Source organism: Hydractinia symbiolongicarpus, chromosome 5 (assembly GCF_029227915.1).
Source record: "Hydractinia symbiolongicarpus strain clone_291-10 chromosome 5, HSymV2.1, whole genome shotgun sequence".
In the NCBI taxonomy this organism is placed as follows: Eukaryota; Metazoa; Cnidaria; class Hydrozoa; order Anthoathecata; family Hydractiniidae; genus Hydractinia; species Hydractinia symbiolongicarpus.
In genome coordinates this window covers 24,456,029-24,473,766 of record NC_079879.1, presented here as the reverse complement: position 1 = coordinate 24,473,766, position 17,738 = coordinate 24,456,029, and the positions used below count along the sequence as shown (strand labels likewise).

At 34.4% G+C, this 17,738-nt stretch overlaps 3 protein-coding genes across 3 annotated transcripts in view; 1 reads left to right on the top strand and 2 right to left on the bottom strand.

The window, feature by feature from the left end:
• LOC130645559 (cytoplasmic tRNA 2-thiolation protein 1-like) overlaps positions 1-17,738 on the bottom strand; it is a 57,553-nt gene that overhangs the window by 13,656 nt on the left and 26,159 nt on the right. The window lies entirely within an intron of this gene.
• On the bottom strand, positions 76-10,341 carry LOC130645555 (zinc finger protein 181-like). Its single transcript, XM_057451581.1, has 2 exons — positions 10,148-10,341; positions 76-3,061 (listed from the first exon to the last, which is right to left on the bottom strand). Exons 1-2 carry the CDS (start codon positions 10,274-10,276, stop codon positions 524-526), a joined length of 2,667 nt encoding a protein of 888 aa, XP_057307564.1. The 5' UTR covers positions 10,277-10,341; the 3' UTR covers positions 76-523.
• Positions 10,745-16,720, top strand: LOC130645560 (ornithine transcarbamylase, mitochondrial-like). The gene is made up of 11 exons (XM_057451587.1): positions 10,745-10,902; positions 12,529-12,643; positions 13,024-13,105; positions 13,449-13,536; positions 14,013-14,108; positions 14,212-14,269; positions 14,661-14,783; positions 14,887-14,940; positions 15,715-15,864; positions 16,155-16,292; positions 16,402-16,720. Exons 1-11 carry the CDS (start codon positions 10,790-10,792, stop codon positions 16,453-16,455), a joined length of 1,071 nt encoding a protein of 356 aa, XP_057307570.1. The 5' UTR covers positions 10,745-10,789; the 3' UTR covers positions 16,456-16,720.

The window sequence follows — 17,738 nt, the reverse complement described above, 5'->3', positions numbered from 1 at the left end:
CCTTTTTCTTTAAGTTGAGATTTGCTGAAATGAAACTTGAGATTCCTGTTTTTCTTCGATAAAGAACAAAAGATAGAAAGTTAGCATTTATATTAGGATGAAAATTAATGAACATTTAAAAATGAACATCCAGAAAAAAATGCCATTAGAATAATATAATACAACTGTTGAAACAATAATTATTACGGAAAAAAAGCTATGAATTAGTTTTTCTGCATACTTTATCTCTAAAAAAACATATATAAATGAAATAAAGGACAGGATAGTGCCTAATTAAATTGTTAACAAACTAAGTAAGAAAAAAATTGTTTCTCAGGATGAGGAGTTCATGACTTTTTTTTTAAACTAAAAGCATATTTTAAAAAAAATCTTTCATTACGTGGCAGAAAGCACTCATGCAGCTATACACAAAAACACAAGCAGTAAGGAATGAATTACTTATGTAGAATAAACTAAAAAATAAATAATAATAACAATCGAAAACTTAACAGTTTGTGCCAACTACATTTGGCTTAAGAAGATTTTACATGGGCTGCATACCCTGGGAATTTAAAGCCGATAACAGCACCACGATCTGTTCATTGTTACTTTGTGTAAAATCGATTATATTTTCAGTACCGGTTAAACCTTGCACAGATTGAATTGGCATCGTTGTCAACGTCACTCCATCTTGGTTGATAATTTGACCAAGAGACACTTGCTGATTTAATGACCCAACAGCAATTTGACCATTTGCTTGTGATAATGCAGTGACATCATCAGAGTTGCTCTCCTGTGGTGTGCTTACAGAAGTACTTGTCTGCATTGGATCAGGTTGGACAGAAATTACTTGACCCTGATTGTTTTGGATAGTCGATGAATCAGCACCATCTGACTGAATACCAACAACTTGTCCATGATCAGTAGATGCATCCATTTGTTCTTTCTCTTCAGTAACGGTTGACTCTTCTTCTTCAATTACACCACTAGATTCAATTAAAATAAGCTGACCAGTCTCTTGGTCAACTGTGATGACTTGTCTTGGAGGATCCTTGACCATTCCAGATTGCCTTGCACTAGCAACAATACTAGCAACATTGCCACCACCTGCAGTGATGACTTCCCTGCCAGCACTTGTAATATCATCGTCAACTTGCATTTTTTCAGAAGTTTCTTCAGCACCAGCTTTTATCTCAAGATTTATGTTTTCTTCTTCAGTGTGACCACTATTGGATTCTGCAAGCATAATCGAAGATGCAGGGACCATAGTAGCTGATGCATTATCCCCATCAATCTCTACAACATTTTCATGAATACTTGATGCATTTTGAGTCTCATTTTCTTCACCATACTGGATAAGTATGCTCACTTCTGCACCAATGCCATGCTTGTTCAACTTATGTTTTCCCAGACTTCCTTTGGATTTGAATCGTTTAAGGCATTTTTCACACTGGTGGGGCTTTTTTATTCCTTTTTTAAACACAATTCCACTGTCAGATGAATAATCTGACTTGGGTAGTACACCATGCTGCCCAGCCATATGTTTGACCAAAGCAGTTTTATATTTGAAAGTTCGCCTACAAAGATGGCACACAATTGGCTCATTTTGTACAGCTCTCTTTTTTCTTTCTCTGGGAACTTCAGGATGTCTGTCTAATTTATGACGAAGCAAATGAGCTTTTCTTTTGAACAATTGCTGACATTCGTCACACTGAAAATCTCTTGATCCACAATGTCTCAAACCATGCAAGTAGACAGAATGAGAAAGATTTAGCCGCTTGTTGCATGTCTTACATGTGGCTGTTTCACTACCTTCCAATGGATGTGCGCTCTCACAATGAGCTTTTAGTTCCATCTTTAAACTAAAAGTGAGGTCACAGACCTGGCACTCATAGGTCTCTGTTGATCCATCTGCTGCTTTGTTTTCAGTCAAGTGAGTTTTCATGTGTGTAACAAGATGCTGCTTACGTTTAAAGTTTGATCCACAAATCTCACAAATAAAATCTCTCGTCCCAGTGTGCTTCATACTGTGGTGATAAACAGCCAATGGTGTTTGAAGTTTGTGCTTACAAACACTACACTGAACCATGTCACCATTAGAATGTTCAGCAAAACAATGATCTTTCAATTCAGATTGTACCTTAAAATTAATATGGCACACATCACATCTAAAATTCTTCTCTTCCTCATGTACTCTCAAATGTTGATATAAGTGTGACCATCTTTTGTAAGCAAGGCCACAGTATTGACAAACGAATTTACGTTCAGCAGAATGTGATGTCAAGTGGCGACGCAACTCTGCACCTGTGATGCACTTCTTGCCACATATCTCACAGGGAAAATTACCACCAAAATGAACTGCAACTTTATGTGCCCATAACATTTTCTTAGTCTTAAGAGACTTTTGACAGATATCACAGGTCACACGTGGCTGCTCAGAAGCAACCATCTGCTGCTGTTGTTTCTTATTTACAAATCGAGCTTGTGAAAACACATGCTTTGGAAAGGTCACTTTTCCAGTTTCAGAATTTTCTGCAAGTGGTTGTTGCTGTACATTAATTTGTTGTTGTAGGGCTTGTTGATATTTCGGAAGTGGTGCATTAAGCATTGTTGGAGGCATGTCAGGGTATTGCAAGCCACTTGCTAAAGATACATCACTATTGACAACAATAGAAGTCAATGAGTTTGGATTTACTCCTTGATTTTGCATCTTTGGTAACACCGTTGTTCCTTTTATTAATGGTCCATGCTCAAGCAAGTTAGCAGCAGTGGCAGCTTCACTGATGTCTTTTAGATTAACAGCATGAACATCATTGTTTACAGATGATGGAGTTGTGACTGAAATAGTCTGTTGGGGTGTAATGTGTTGGTACTGTGTATCAAATTGTCCTTGCTTATTTATAATTTTGATGTTGTTGGGTTTAACTTGTTTCACTTTGACTTTCTCAGCATTCTCGGATTTATTAGCATTTGCTGCAGCAGTATTCCAAAAGTTGTTGATGAGGTCTTGATAAGTCAATGACAACAATTCCTCTGTTAACCAAGAATCCTTCCATCTTACTCGATATGACCTCTGTCCATCCTACAAAGAAGACAAGAAACAAGCATGTCAAGATGTTGCATGTCATTCAGGGTCAAATCTTAAAACTATAAGGAAACTGTCATTATATAACAACTAAAGTAATTATCTATGAAATCTGTGATAAACAAAAAATGAGGAGAATGCCATTAAAAAATAAACAATAAGCTTAAATAGCCCATTCTCAGGCCTCAAAAAATTAGGTGCACGGTCGGCATCAGGCACTGATTGGACGCAGCATCAAAGATTGGGCCCAAAAATCTGACATTTTCATTTACAAAGAAATTTTTTTTAAAATAACCAATTTTCTCGCATGTTTTTCTCACACGTCTCGACCTTTTAACAATTTATACATATTATACATAGAAACCTAGCAAAAATGAGCTACTTTGTTTTGCACATGTTTACTAGCTTGTCACAATACTTTTTCTCCACATGATATAGACTTTTAAAATTGAATTGACAAAGTCAAACTTAAATATTTATTTTTAAAAATGAGAGCAGCTGTCTTTACACGTTTGAATGAACTAGTGCGCAATACTTTTTTTCCTGCGATCTATTATAGGAATGAGTGATTGAAACCATTTTTTTTACTGACCCTCCTTCACATTTGAAAGTTATTTTATACACTTATATTACTCTAATTGCACTCGCTGAGACGGGTATGAAGCATTCAGAATAAACTTTTTTAAGCACATTGGTTCACTTATTTAAATATCACAAAAATAACTTTGTTAATAAAAATAAGCTGTCTTTAAATGTAATCTTTTCGAACTGAACTCACATATTTAAACCATGATTATCACAGCCCTCGATAAAAATAATAAGAAAAAGTACTACTTATACTTATACTATATCAATCTTTAAAACAAAAATTACCAATTTTTCTCAGGCAAGGCGTCAATTCAAGTATCGGTCTGACTGACCCTGATATCAAGTCTCCTAGGCGCTGTACTACAACTTAGTTCCCAACACCAGCAAGGTCAACACTCTCTCAGAATGAATTTCTATTTTGTTGCAACATAACAAATCACTTAATCCTCGAGATGTTGATAATACATAATACATATAAAGGCAATGTTCTACGACAATAGAAAAATGTTTTGTGCATATAATATATAAAAATAGGTCTTCGTGAACAAGTTTACACATACACGACGCGCGGTTCCACATATTTTCTTTTGGCATACCTGATTCTGATTGCTTACTGAGATTACTACTGAGTCCGATTTATCGTGTACAATAAAAGCAAATCTTTTGAGGCCTGATTCTAATAGTTTTGGCAAACTGGTCATTACAAATTTTTTAGGGTTTTTTCGTGTTATTTAAATATTTATTAGTTCTTAAAGCCACTTATTCTAATTCAGGATTGTCAGGGTCTGCAGGACACTCCACATATATCTTAAACAGCAAAACTACTTATTTTATAAATTATTATTATTAAAAATAATAAAAATTCCACACATCTAAATTTTTGAAACATTATAACACATCACAAGATTCACACTTATATACCTACAAAAACAATATATATTTCAATGTTCGTTAATTATTAACAGAGAAGTTTTCAACAAGGAAAGGAACAAAAAGACTTTGGTACATCACTGCGATATATAATACATTAAATTAGCTATAATTGAACAGTTATTGCCATGAAATTTCAAGGCCACAATTCTGAATTTATGTTAACAGAAAGAAAAAACATGCGAAAACATGAACAGATGAGGAAGAATCGTTAAAATAACAATTGTTTTGAGTTAAAAACCATAAACTGGGTTGTCAGGTGTCCTCAGGCTTCTCATTTTCAGGTACTTGTGTTCCTTCGTCTTATGGTGTACTTGGGGTTGCGCCTCACAGTAGAAGAATACAGAACTCAATTCTTCTCTAATGAGTTTTGTTGTTAAAACTTATGAAAAATAAAATCTCATAAAGTATTAGCAAAAGTATTAAAATTTACCTACTTGGTAAACATGCAAAAGAAAAAATAAATAGTGCTTGAAACTATTGTTGTTTTAAAAAGTCTGTGCATGAAAAATGACCTTTCAACTCAATAGCTGGTTATGCCTTACAAAATTTCCCTGAGGATAAGCCTTTGAAAAAAGAAAAGAAAAGTCATTAAGAAAAAGCCAACATAGTTATCAAACAAATTACAGCAACATTTTAGCCGTGTATGGTCTGCTGTGATAATTTTCAACCAAATAATGGCGCCTCATTTTAAATTGAACATTGTTTCAAAGATAACGAAGTTAAAGGGAACCCGAGGTATAAAATTAAAAAGTTAGTTAACAACCCCAAAGTCTTTTTAATTTTTTTAAAAAGCTCTTTTCGCTCTCAAGATATTCACATTTAAAGAATTTCAGATTTAATTATGCTGCATGAATTATGATGTCATATTTCAGTAATAGCATCATCATTCTCAGCTTAACGTCCGTTTTCCATGCTAGCATGGGTTGGACGGGGTATATTAATGACCCTCTTCCAATCTGATCTAGACTGTGTTAGATCTAACTTCCTCTGTATCAAGACTGTCCTTATAACCTCCTGCCAAGTCTTTCTTGGTCTGCCTCTGGGCTTTGCCCCAGGAACTATCAAGTCTCTACACTTTATTACCCAATTATCCTCCTCCATTCTTTCCAAGTGCCCCAGCCAGGTCAATCTTCTTATCTGGATAACATCTTTAATTCTACAGAGAGTTAGCCTGCTTCTTAGCTCATCTGAACTCTTTCCGATCTCTCAGACTGACGTTACACATCCACCTAACCCTTCTCTTATCATTCCTTTCTAAACGGTCAAGATCTTCCTGCTTCACTGCCCATGTCTCACTACCGTACAACATAACACTTCTTACACAGGCCTCATACAACCTACCTTTTACCTCAATTGACAGGGCTCTGCTAGTCAACAAAGGAAGTAAATCTCTGAACTTTTTCCAAGCAGAACCTATCCTGCAAGTAACACTTCTTCCAACACCCCCTTCACTGCCCAACATTTCACCTAAGTAACAGAAGTTCTCAACTATCTCTAACGAGCCACTGTTGTACATCATTAAAGCTGGTAATACTTCATTCTCTATAATCTCACCTTTGCAACGCTTGCATACAAACTGAATGTCAGCTCTTGACCTTCCACTAATACTACTGCACTTCTTATGTACCCAATGCTTGCAAGTCTGACAAAAAATTGAGTTACTACCAACCCCTTTCCTGCAAACTCCACAAGGCCACTTTCCAATTACAAGGTCACACTTGGCTGTAATGCTACCAATCATGACTTTAGACTTTGCTGTGTTTACCTTTAGCCCTTTCTCTTCTAGTCCTTTCTTTCACTTCTCAAACTTTTCAACTAATTCTTCCATCGACTCTGCTATGAGAACCAAATCATCTGCATACAATAAATTCCATGGACAACCTGTTCTGAACTCCATCGACAGCGCTTCTAAGACTAGAATAAACAACAAAGGACTAAGTACAGAACCCTGATGAACACCACCATTTACACTAAATTCATCACTAAGTGAATCATTAATCCTGACACGACTTCTAGCATTGCTGTACATAGACTGTACCATCGTAACTAGCCACTCATCCACACCTAACTTTCTCATAGCCCACCAAATAACTTAACGTGGCACTCTATCAAAAGCTTTTTCTAAATCTACAAAGGCAAAATAGAGATTCTTTCTCTTTTCTAAATACTTTTCTTAAAGCTGTCTGAGTAAAAATATTGCATCTGTAGTGCCACGCCCTGGAACAAAACCAAATTGCATCTTATCTATATCAACTCTTTCTCTAAGTAACTTATCAATCACTCTTTCAATAACTTTCATTACTTGATCAACCAACTTTAAACCTCTATAGTTACCCCTTTTTAATGCATAACCCTTGCCCTTGAAACAATTCACTATTACACTCGACTGCCACCACTCACTCAGAATAGCACCATCCTTTATAATCTGGTTAGCAAGACTTGTAATAAGCTCAACTCCAATATATCCAGATGCTTTTACCATCTCTGCAACAATACCTGATACTCCTGCAGCCTTGCCAATCTTCAATTTCCTAATAGCCTCCACTACCCATTCTGTCTTTATCTGCATAGCTGGCCCTTCTACAACATCATCATCAGACAAATTATCCTCGTCCCAATCAAACTCAGTGTTAAGCAACCTCTGATAATGATTCTTCCAAGCTACCCTTTTCTCCTCTTCTGTGCTAGCCAAAGCACCTTCATCATTACGTATACACTTCTTACCTACAACATCTTGATTAGTCTTCTTCATTTGCTTTGCTATCTTGAATACCCCATTGCGCTGGTATTCCCTTCTTAACACATCTGCAAATCTGTTTCTCTCTGCTTCTGATTTTGCCTTATACACTGCTGTACGAGCGCGACACTTAGCTTCTAAGTAAATATTTTTACTACCACCTGACTTCCATTCTTTCCAAAGTTTCCTCTTTTCCTTTATACACTGGTCAACCTCATTATTCCACCACCAGGTCTGTCTATGTCTAGCTGGTCCTTTCGTCCACCCACAGGTATCATCAGAAGCTTCTAGAAGACAATTCTTCAAAGTAGTCCAAGGACTTTCAACATTGTCACTATCACATTGACTATTGTGGGCTAACTGCTGAACTTTTGCACTAAATTGTCTTGCTACAATCTCTTCCTTCAGCTTCCAGACTTTTCGACAGGGCCTGTACTTTCCCTTAGCTTCTTTAACACTCTTCAAGATAATATCACAAACCAGCAACCTATGTTGGGAAACACACTCTTCCCCGGATATAACTTTCAGTCCTTCACCACTTTCTTGTCTGACTTTCTAATCAGGAAGTAATCTATCTGTGTCTTACAACCACCTGACTCATATGTTATCAGCCTACTCTGTCTCTTACTGAATGATGTGTTGCAAACCACCATCTCTGTTGCCATTCCAAACTCAAGCAATCTCCCCCCTTCCTTATTTCTGCTCCCAAATCCATAGCCTCCATGCACACCTCTATAACCTTCAGATGACTTCGCAACATGACCATTAAAGTCGCCACCCACCATGACAAGTTCAGTGTCTCCAAACTTTGATGTGACTGCTATTAACTCATCATAAAACTTATCTTTATCTTCCTCACTGAGTCCACACTGTGGAGCATAAACTGACAGAAAAGTGACAATCCTATTACCTATCAAAAACTTTATCACTATAATACGACTATTAACACACATAACATCTATTACTTTTTCTACCCACTTCTCTGCAACGAATATGCCAACTCCTCCATATCTATCACTATTACCGACCCAAAAAAGCTTATACCTTGCCCTCCTACCTTCCACAAATCTCACTGAAGCTCCTCTCCACCTGACTTACTGAACACAACATTTACAACATTTCCTGAGTACCAACATTTACACTAGCCATCCTCAACCTAGTGTTATCTACCTTGTGATGTGATAGCTGGGTAACGGTCTGACGATGCTCACACCTTCACTCCTTAGAGGTCCAGCCCCGTTTACGCAGTTTGTCTGATCAACTATTCTTGCGGCCATTAATAAAGAGTTTTGACATTGTTTTACAGCTGGATGCCCTTCCTAGCACCAACCGTTCACAGACCAGACTGGGTGTTTTTTAAAGTGACACCATCACTATGTGGCATTTCATGGGACTTCCACAATCGCCCCTTTAAACTAAAATTTGGACATTTTCTTTCATCAGTAAATTTAGACCTGTGTGCATGCATAGATATTATAAAGTTTAATTGATTAACATAATTTTTTTGCTAAAATGACACTTGCTTGCTCGTCCCAGGTCTCTTAATTTTTTGCTGACAAACTCATAACTTGGGATCTACATGTAGGTTTGCAATTGTGGAACAATTTCAATACACCTTTACGATAATTCGGGAAAACTAACACTCCATCATAGATTTATTTGCGATCAGAGGAGGTAAAGATCACACTTTTATAAGAGTTTATTATTTTAATGAAAAGTACACATAAGTTGTACCTTATTATTATTAACGCTTCCTGAAAATTTGAAAGAAATTGATACGACGGAAGTTAAAAAACTGGAGAAAACACGCTTTCGTCTCTAACAACTCTTATAAAAACACGATTTTTACCTCCTTTTTTCCGATATTGTAAAACGATGGAGAGCCGTAGGAACGCATATACAATTGAATTATCGTAAAGGCTTATATTTTTTGCTTTACACAGCAGTCAAATTAATTAAAAAAAGGCAAAATATCCTGGAAAAAAGGTTGTTTTGAAATAGACATATTTTGTGTATGAATTAGTTTCCCCAGTCTCCTCCTTTTTTTGCAGCGTACAAATTGAAATCTCATTGTAATATATTTCACTTGAAACATGTATATATCTATACCTAAATTACGGAAAAAAAATGTTTCCCAAATAGCTATAAAACAGCATTGAAAACTTAATGTATAATGTCTGCAATTTTTGCTAACATAATGTGTGCACGTAAAACAATCCCTTTGGTAAAACTTTGATAAACATTGCCAAATACTATTCACAATCGATAATGAGGTAGCTTAGGCAGTTTTCAATTTCTAGCTTATAGGCAGTTTTTGTCTAGTCACTGACCAGAATTTTAGAGATTTTGTAGTTCAAATAGGAGCTTTAAAAGTTCTGTAGAACCACATTTCTATAGCAAGGTTAATCATATATATTGTTATATACAGCTCTAGCTATATAGTTATTATAGCTAACCAGCAATGAAACTTAGTATGGTTTCATTGCTGGTGAAAAAAAGGATTCCATGTGCATGCTTTGAAATCTGTTAGGACTTAAAACACATCAACTGGGTTGATTAAATAACCTAGTCACAGCCATGTAGCTAGCCATGCTTAAATTGAGTGAAAGTCTAGTTGGGTAGTCTGGCTAAGTTCTGCCTGTGAAAGATCATTATTTGTTGGTGTACAAGAAACTTTTTATTTCTTAACACACACACTTAAAAATAATGTGAAGTACAAGCCTTTAATCAAACATCGAATGTGAAATTTGACATTATGATCCATGGCCACACGTTCAGGGCAAAGGAGGAAGCTCCGTTAAATAAAAAATAAAATTCCCCAGTACCTGACTGATCGAAAAATCCACAATTTTGTCGGGAACAAATTGAAAACTTGTAAGGTCATTAGGCGGATCTGTTTGATTATTTTCCTGTTGTTGAAATACAGTTATTTCAGTGTCTTCTATGTTCGCCATTGTTGCGCGCTTCAGCAGGTAAGGAGTGACCCAGGAAACCCGGGGAGTTATGCGTGTTGAATATTTTACCGAATGGAAAAAGAATATTGCGTCTAAAAATAACCTGGCTGCGTGGAATTGGTAAATGGTAGGCAGGCTTTCACGTGTTCCACTCGTGCTTCGTGTTATAAATACATAAAATATCTGCCTGCACGAAAAAAACAAGAAACAACAAAAAAAAAATTATTTTTCATTTGACTGTATTATTCTACACAACTTAATATATAGCTAATAGTAATGAATGAATTTTATGCTTGCAATGACGTTTTTGGAGGTGTGTCCGTGGGTGTTGTTTTCTCAGATTCCTAAAATGAAATGCATTAAATTATCTTAGCACTATTGGCTGTATTTGATTGCCATTAGAACATTTAATTAAACTTTTATTGCAGGATAAATGAAAGCTATATGCTATACTGTTGCTTTATTATTTTTACTTCGTATTTTGAATGCATTTATTTCAGGGAATTTAAAAATATGAATCTTTCCAAATTCACAAATTTTTTAATTGGCAGAAGTTGTCTTGGGAACCAAAGATGTGTGACAAGACTTTTTCAGAATAGTTTACCAGCAGGAGAGGAAAAAAAAACGTATGTACTTTTAGAACATTGGAAATGTGTAACACTTCACAAACATTTCTTATATTTTAAAACTTATCTCATGGATTTAGACATCATCAGTTGTCACTTATGTTTTATGTGAAATTTTAAAAGGGTCTTGGAATATATACAATTTGAAATTCTCATCTAAAAGTAAAAACATTCCTATATAAAAATGATTCAAAAAATTCATAGTATATTCCCTTTGGCGGCGATTTAACATGGGCTAGTGAATGTTACCATAGAGTGCTGGGTTAACCCAAGCCATGTGAGGGAAATTGGGGAAGTGGCACATGGGCTGTTGGATGTTGCTTGGAGTTGTCTAGTAGAACGCGGACCCTAATTGGGTCTGTGTAGCTCAAAATGAGCATTAAATACTCTATAGGACTCCCCATCTAAGCCGTGACCCCTCCTGGAAATGATAGACAGGGTATATATCCTCAATATTTGTGAGGCCAACTATGTAAATAATGCCCATCTATCTATATACAGCTTTGTATTAAAAATAACAAAAAAATTAAATTTTTTGTGGCTCACCTCAATATTTAACATTAAAATTTTCCTGAATAATTTTCATAATTACCCATCGTCCCAAAATGATCCGAATAGAGAATTTGTGTCTATAGTCACTATGGAAAGAATTTTGAAAATAAGTTTGCATCTACCTTAAGTTGATTAATTTTCGCAAAGATTAGTTTTGCCGAATTTCAGAAATTTTATCCATATTTGCGAAAATTTTCTGCTTGAAAATTCCTGGAAAGGTCAATTCACAAAATTAAATCTTTTCAAAATTAATAGAAATGACTTTTCCACTAAAATCAACTTTGTAAAACATTTAAAAAATAAAAGTATTTTTGATTTTTTTTTTGTATATTTATACAAATAGAATAGCCTCATGATATGAGCAAATTCATTTAAAGACTACTTTATTTCAATAAGTAAGCCTGAAATATAGGTATTGTATTTTTTTGGACATTGCAAAAATAAGTCTGCGCAAAAGTTTATCAACTAAGATAAAAATTGTTTGGCTTTGTTGTGTTGGGTGTGACAACAATTACTATATTTTATGCTGCTCATTCACCATGTATTTACCAACAGTCTTGTCCCAATAGACAGGTTTGGAAAATCGGAAATTTCGCACAGTAAACATTGTTTGCAGCATTAAAATATATATATAAAAATATATGAAATGGAAAGGGCATTTTGTATTAAATGTCACTGTTACCTGGACTGCAGCTTTCTTTTTCTTGTCAAGAATGTAAAAGACCTGCCAAGTTAAGTTGCTGCTTGTTTCTGGTTTTTTAGTATAGTTAGCTTCTGTTTAAACAGCCGCACCTTAAACTTCTAAATGAACCTAAATATCGTCTTCAACACAATTCTGACAAAAATAAAAATAAATCTGAGATACACTATGCTTTTTAAAAGGAAAATATATATAGAATTAGTTGTAAAGAGAAAATATATATCGTATTTCTGTTTATGAGAAAACTAATTTTACGATTGAGTTTGATTTTTATGTTATGTTTAAACAGATTATTTGATAAAAACCAAAAATTTTAAATAAAACTTTGTAGCTCCATTAGAATCAGTGTTAACATCACATTTGTTATTTTTTAGTTCAACTCTTAAAGGACGTGACTTCTTGACTCTTAAAGATTATTCTCCTAAAGAAATTAAAGACCTTCTGGCAACTGCAGCTGAATTTAAATATTTGGTCAAGAAAGAAAATAAAGTATTTTATAAAGTGTTATTTTCTTATTTAATTTCATACTGCCAATGCTGCTGCAAATGTGTGGGATTTACAGCATTTAGGCTAATCCATAGAATTTATAACATAAGAATCTGACTAGTTTTTTTTATTAAAGTAAACCAAGTCAAATATGTTTTGAAAAAAATAGTTTTAAAAATATAAAAGGTAATATTTTAATCTTTTATGTAAGCATGGTTCTACCTTAAAATAGAAGAGGGATATAATTTGCATGTTAGTCCCAGTAAAGACTTTTAGAAAGGTTGTTTTCGAAGATAAATTAAACTATCAGAAGTGATGGAAATAATGGAATCTGGTTGGTTTGGTAGCTATGCTAATTCCTTTTAGGTTTGTTTTGCTTTTAGAAATTTGATTTATTGGATGGTAAAAATATTGGATTGATTTTTGAGAAGAAAAGCACGAGAACAAGACTGTCCATGGAAACAGGTAAATATTCTCAGGTTCTAAATAATTAGAACAAAATAAAACTAAGCATCGCCCTCGCAGTAGATAGTTTTAATATTTTTTTAAAGCAATGCACCTTAGTTTAAAAAATATGCATATTTGTTATCATGAAACTTTAATAAAAGATTAAAAAGAATTAGCTATGCAGTTTAGAACTAAAAAGCCTAAAGAGCGTAAAAGGTTGCTGTGTCTTTTGACCTTGCCTCCTGTAGCATGAACGATTCATTGAAAGCCCCAGATGATCTGTATACTGACTTCTCAATGTAAAATAACAAGTTCTGTTGGTTTTAAGAGAAGGCAAATTTTGTTCTTTTTTCTTTTTTAGCAATTTCAATATTAGGAGGATACCCAATTTTTCTGAGTCCACAGGATATTCATCTTGGTGAAGGGGAAAGCTTGAAGGACACTGCAATGTATTTATAATTTTTATTTTTAATTATTTAAAAAAATTACCTTACCTTGTTTTTAATTGAACATGATTTTTGCTATCAGAGAGAAGGAAGTTAAGCCTAAGAGAGCTTTGCTAATTCAATTGTGGGAGTTCACGAGTTCAAAAATCTCCCACTTGTCTCCAACATTAGAAAAATGTTGTCTATCTGTTTATTTTGAAAGGAAAAATAAAGGATTTTAAGGATATGTGGTCATGAACTGTTGTATATATAATTTTTTACACATTTAATAAATTTTAAAGTAACAAAAGTTTTGGAGAATATGATAGGCCAAAGTTTGTTGGCCTTGGCTAGTGTAAGGTAGCAGAATTTGAATTCTAAGGGCTGCTCTAACACATTATACATAAGATTACAAAAGCATTTTTAAAATTATGTCCTAGAGCTAAAGACTACCTATATTTCAGGATGTTTCAAGAGGTTGTTTATATTTTTGTTTAAAGCGTGATGTCAAGAATGGTTGATATAATTTTTGGTCGCGTTTATGCACATTCAACATTAGAAGATATTTCACGTGATGCCACTGTTCCAGTTATTAAGTATTTATAAGAACTTTTTTATGATACATATTTAATACTTATTGCCTCTTATTTGTTAGCTGTTTGTTGAACGATGTTTAATATTTGGTATGTTTACTTTAAGTGGGTTATCAGAACTGTACCATCCATTGCAGAGTATAGCTGATTTTCTCACACTTTATGTAAGTGTGCACTTGTTAAATTATCTTTTTTATCAACAGTAATTTAGATGCGTCTAAGGCTATCAGATTTTCCTTGTAAAGTATATAATATCGTTTAGTATCACGCAAAAGGCAGTTCTAAAGTATTAAAGGCTTTCGAAAATGTCTGAAATTTCTCCCAACTGCTTTATATGCAGTTATCAAACCCTCAACCTTTTGGACATAAGTCAAGTACTCTAGTCACTGAACTACCAATCCCTAAAAATCTGCGTTCAGCTTGACCTTAAGTTAATTGGTTCAAATATTTTAATTTCATACATTGTTGTGAATTCTCTGTGGAATTAAAACTAAGCAATAATACTACTGACATTCGTGTTATTTTAAAACTTGCTGATAAATCTCTTTTTTGCAGGAGCATTTTCAATCAATCAAAGGTTTAACTTTATCTTGGGTGGGTGATGGTAACAATGTTGTCAACTCAATAATGATGACTGCGCCTAAACTTGGCATGAACTTGAAAATTGCAACACCTAAGGTAGGTTTGAATTTTTTTGTTTCGCGTTTTAGTGTGTTAGCAAATTATTACCATGTTTTAATAATTACTTATTTACCCCTTATTTAAAACCAACGTTTTTTAGGGTTATGAAGTAGATTCAAGAATTAAAACCTTTGCTGATGGGCTGTCCACGCAGGTATCTATGTATGCTCTAGTTTACCAACATGTTTTAAATGAACATGGTGCCATCCTTAGCTATGCTTCTTTTACTATATTTTTTGCAATAAAACACAATAATAAGTACTTTAATGTAACGAATTTAGGTCTAATAAGGATGTTTAGATCAATTATTAGTTAACTCTAACCTTCAGTAACTCAAACTGTCAGTAACTCGAACTGTCAGTAACTCGAACTGTCAGTAACTTAAATTATAAGTAAAATGCACCTCCAGTAACTTATACTTCTAGTAACTGTCGTTAAATTGATTTATCAGAAACTTGAACTCTTCTTCGATTTCCCTTTAACCTGGTAGCCTAGGGGTAGAGCGTTCGCTTCCAGTGCGAGAGGTCTTATAGGTTCAAACTCCGGCCGAGTCATACCAGAGACTAAAAAAGTGTGAATCCTATCCTTTCTGCTCAGCTTTCAGCATGAGAATAGGATTGATATTTTAGGCTGTTGTCTAGTTGAGCGATTCCCAGGCCCCTTGTTGAGAGGCTATCCTGGGTAAACAATTTCAATAATAATTTCCTGTTACCTTTTCGTAAGAATCAATTGATAACTACCGATAACACAAACAAGTCAAATTCGGATTTTGAGGTCCCCTTTGCAGGATTAAATATAGTCACACGCGACGTGAGACATCAAAATTTAGTCTCTCAATAAGACAATCTCTGCTGTTTTCTGAATGCGATATACAAATAGTGATTCTGAACCCATCTGTACCAATGTATTTCATTTATCTTTTTTCCAGTATGGAACCAGCATTGAGTACACTACTGACGCTATGAAAGCTTGTGAAGGTACAAACGTTATTGTTACTGACACTTGGGTTAGTATGGGAGAAGAGGAGCAAAAGGAAAAAAAGTTAAAAGACTTTGAAGGATATCAAGTCAACATGAAGGTAACAGATAATCATGTTTAGATTACTTACGTCTTGATGTGTTATAATAATAGTTGCAAGAGACATGGAAAAGAATCTTTTAAAGGCAGATAAAATGTTGGATATTTTCAGGAAGATAAACTAAGTTATACGCCTTTCTCCTTAAATTTTGGTAGAGATTATTAAATTTATCTGAAAAATTTATCTTTTACTAAGGTTTAATTTGAGAATGAAAAGCAAACTCTTCCAAGGTTTTTTAAAATTATCTGACTATTTTGAGAAGCCCTACATTTGTTAGACTTGTTATTTAGATGGGAAGTGTGGCAGCGGATAACTGGTGCTTTCTGCATTGCTTACCTCGAAAACCATACGAGGTTGATCACGAGGTGTTTTACTCTGACCGTTCCTTAGTCTTCGACGAAGCTGAAAACAGAAAATGGACTGCCATGGTGTGTATTAATTTTAATTTCATACTTTTTACTTCTCTGAATAAAAAGATGATTGCTGGATGCAGAATATTTATTCTTCTTTGCTAAAGTGGCTTAACATTTTTTTTAGGCTGTTCTCGTGAAGTTACTGACAAATTATCAAACCAAGATGAAATTTGAATAGAAGATGGCTACATGAATATTCCTTTTTCATGAAGAATGACGAAACCTTTACTTCAGCCTTCAAAACTGGTGATGGAATATAAAAATCTTTCACAGCATATTTATCAAAATATTTCAAAACCAAAATCCCAAAGACTTTTTAATTAATTTTTTTAATATTAGTAATTCTTTTTGTTTACGATATTTATAATGCATTCAGGGTATGTTTTGTAGTAAATTATATAGAGAACAGTATCGTCGTCAAATATAAGGGTACTCACTCATTATGTTCCCGAACAGAATATTTGTCTGAAAGTTGCCTTTGAAAAAGTTTGTCACGTGAAATTTTATTCTTATTTAATTGAAAAACGATTCATTTTGTTAACTTTCAATTTCATCACGACAAAGATGATGCAGTATCTTGTGATTTTAAATTCCAAATACAGGTGGCTTTCAAAAACTCAAACACAAATGTTTCAGTTATCGAGAGAAAATTATCACGGCATCCGACAGGATTACTTAATTTAACTGTGACATTCTTGAAGTTTTTAGCTTTATTTACGGTGATGTTTGAGCGAGTTTTCGAGTGCTTGTGCATTATTATTAAACCATTTTCCAAGGTAAAATTTAAAAATTAATGGTATGATGGATGTTATTTGGCACTAAAGAAAAAGCACTTAACATCCTACTATGTCAGTGTTAGGGGGAATGGCTAGGTCAGTGCGAAGGTTGTGAATTTTTATAAGAGAAGCGTCTTCCTGGGTACTCTAAAAAGCAAAGTGAGATGAACTTTCTGTTTTCTTGCGTATGAGAGATATCTCGACGTGCTTTATAACTACAGAACTGCCACGGTTGAAATCTCACACCATTGTTTTTCGTCGAAGTGGTAGTCTTTGTGACTGTGGCACAAAAAAAGGGGGTTCCTTGCTTTTTTAAAAAAAAGCGTACGAAGTTTAAATAATACCTTAGCCATATGTTAAATGACGCTGATCAGATCAAAAACTGAACTTCTAAAAACCCCGATCCGGTACAGTTAAAAGGAGAACTACTATATTTCGCGCCACATTCTTTAAATAATTGCTAAATATAATTTTTCGCCTCTTAGTGTGCGTCAAAGAAGGAGCTTCATGCGGTCAGGAAGCGTATTTCGTATTGTTTATCCCGCGGGTAGAAATAAGTAATTGTTTATCCCGCGGGTAGAAATAAGTAATTGTGTCTTACTACTTCACGCACCTGTCGTTTTTTAAAAATGGATTTTTTCTTGTGAAAACATTTTGCGCGCAGGCAACCTCTTTTTTAGACTTT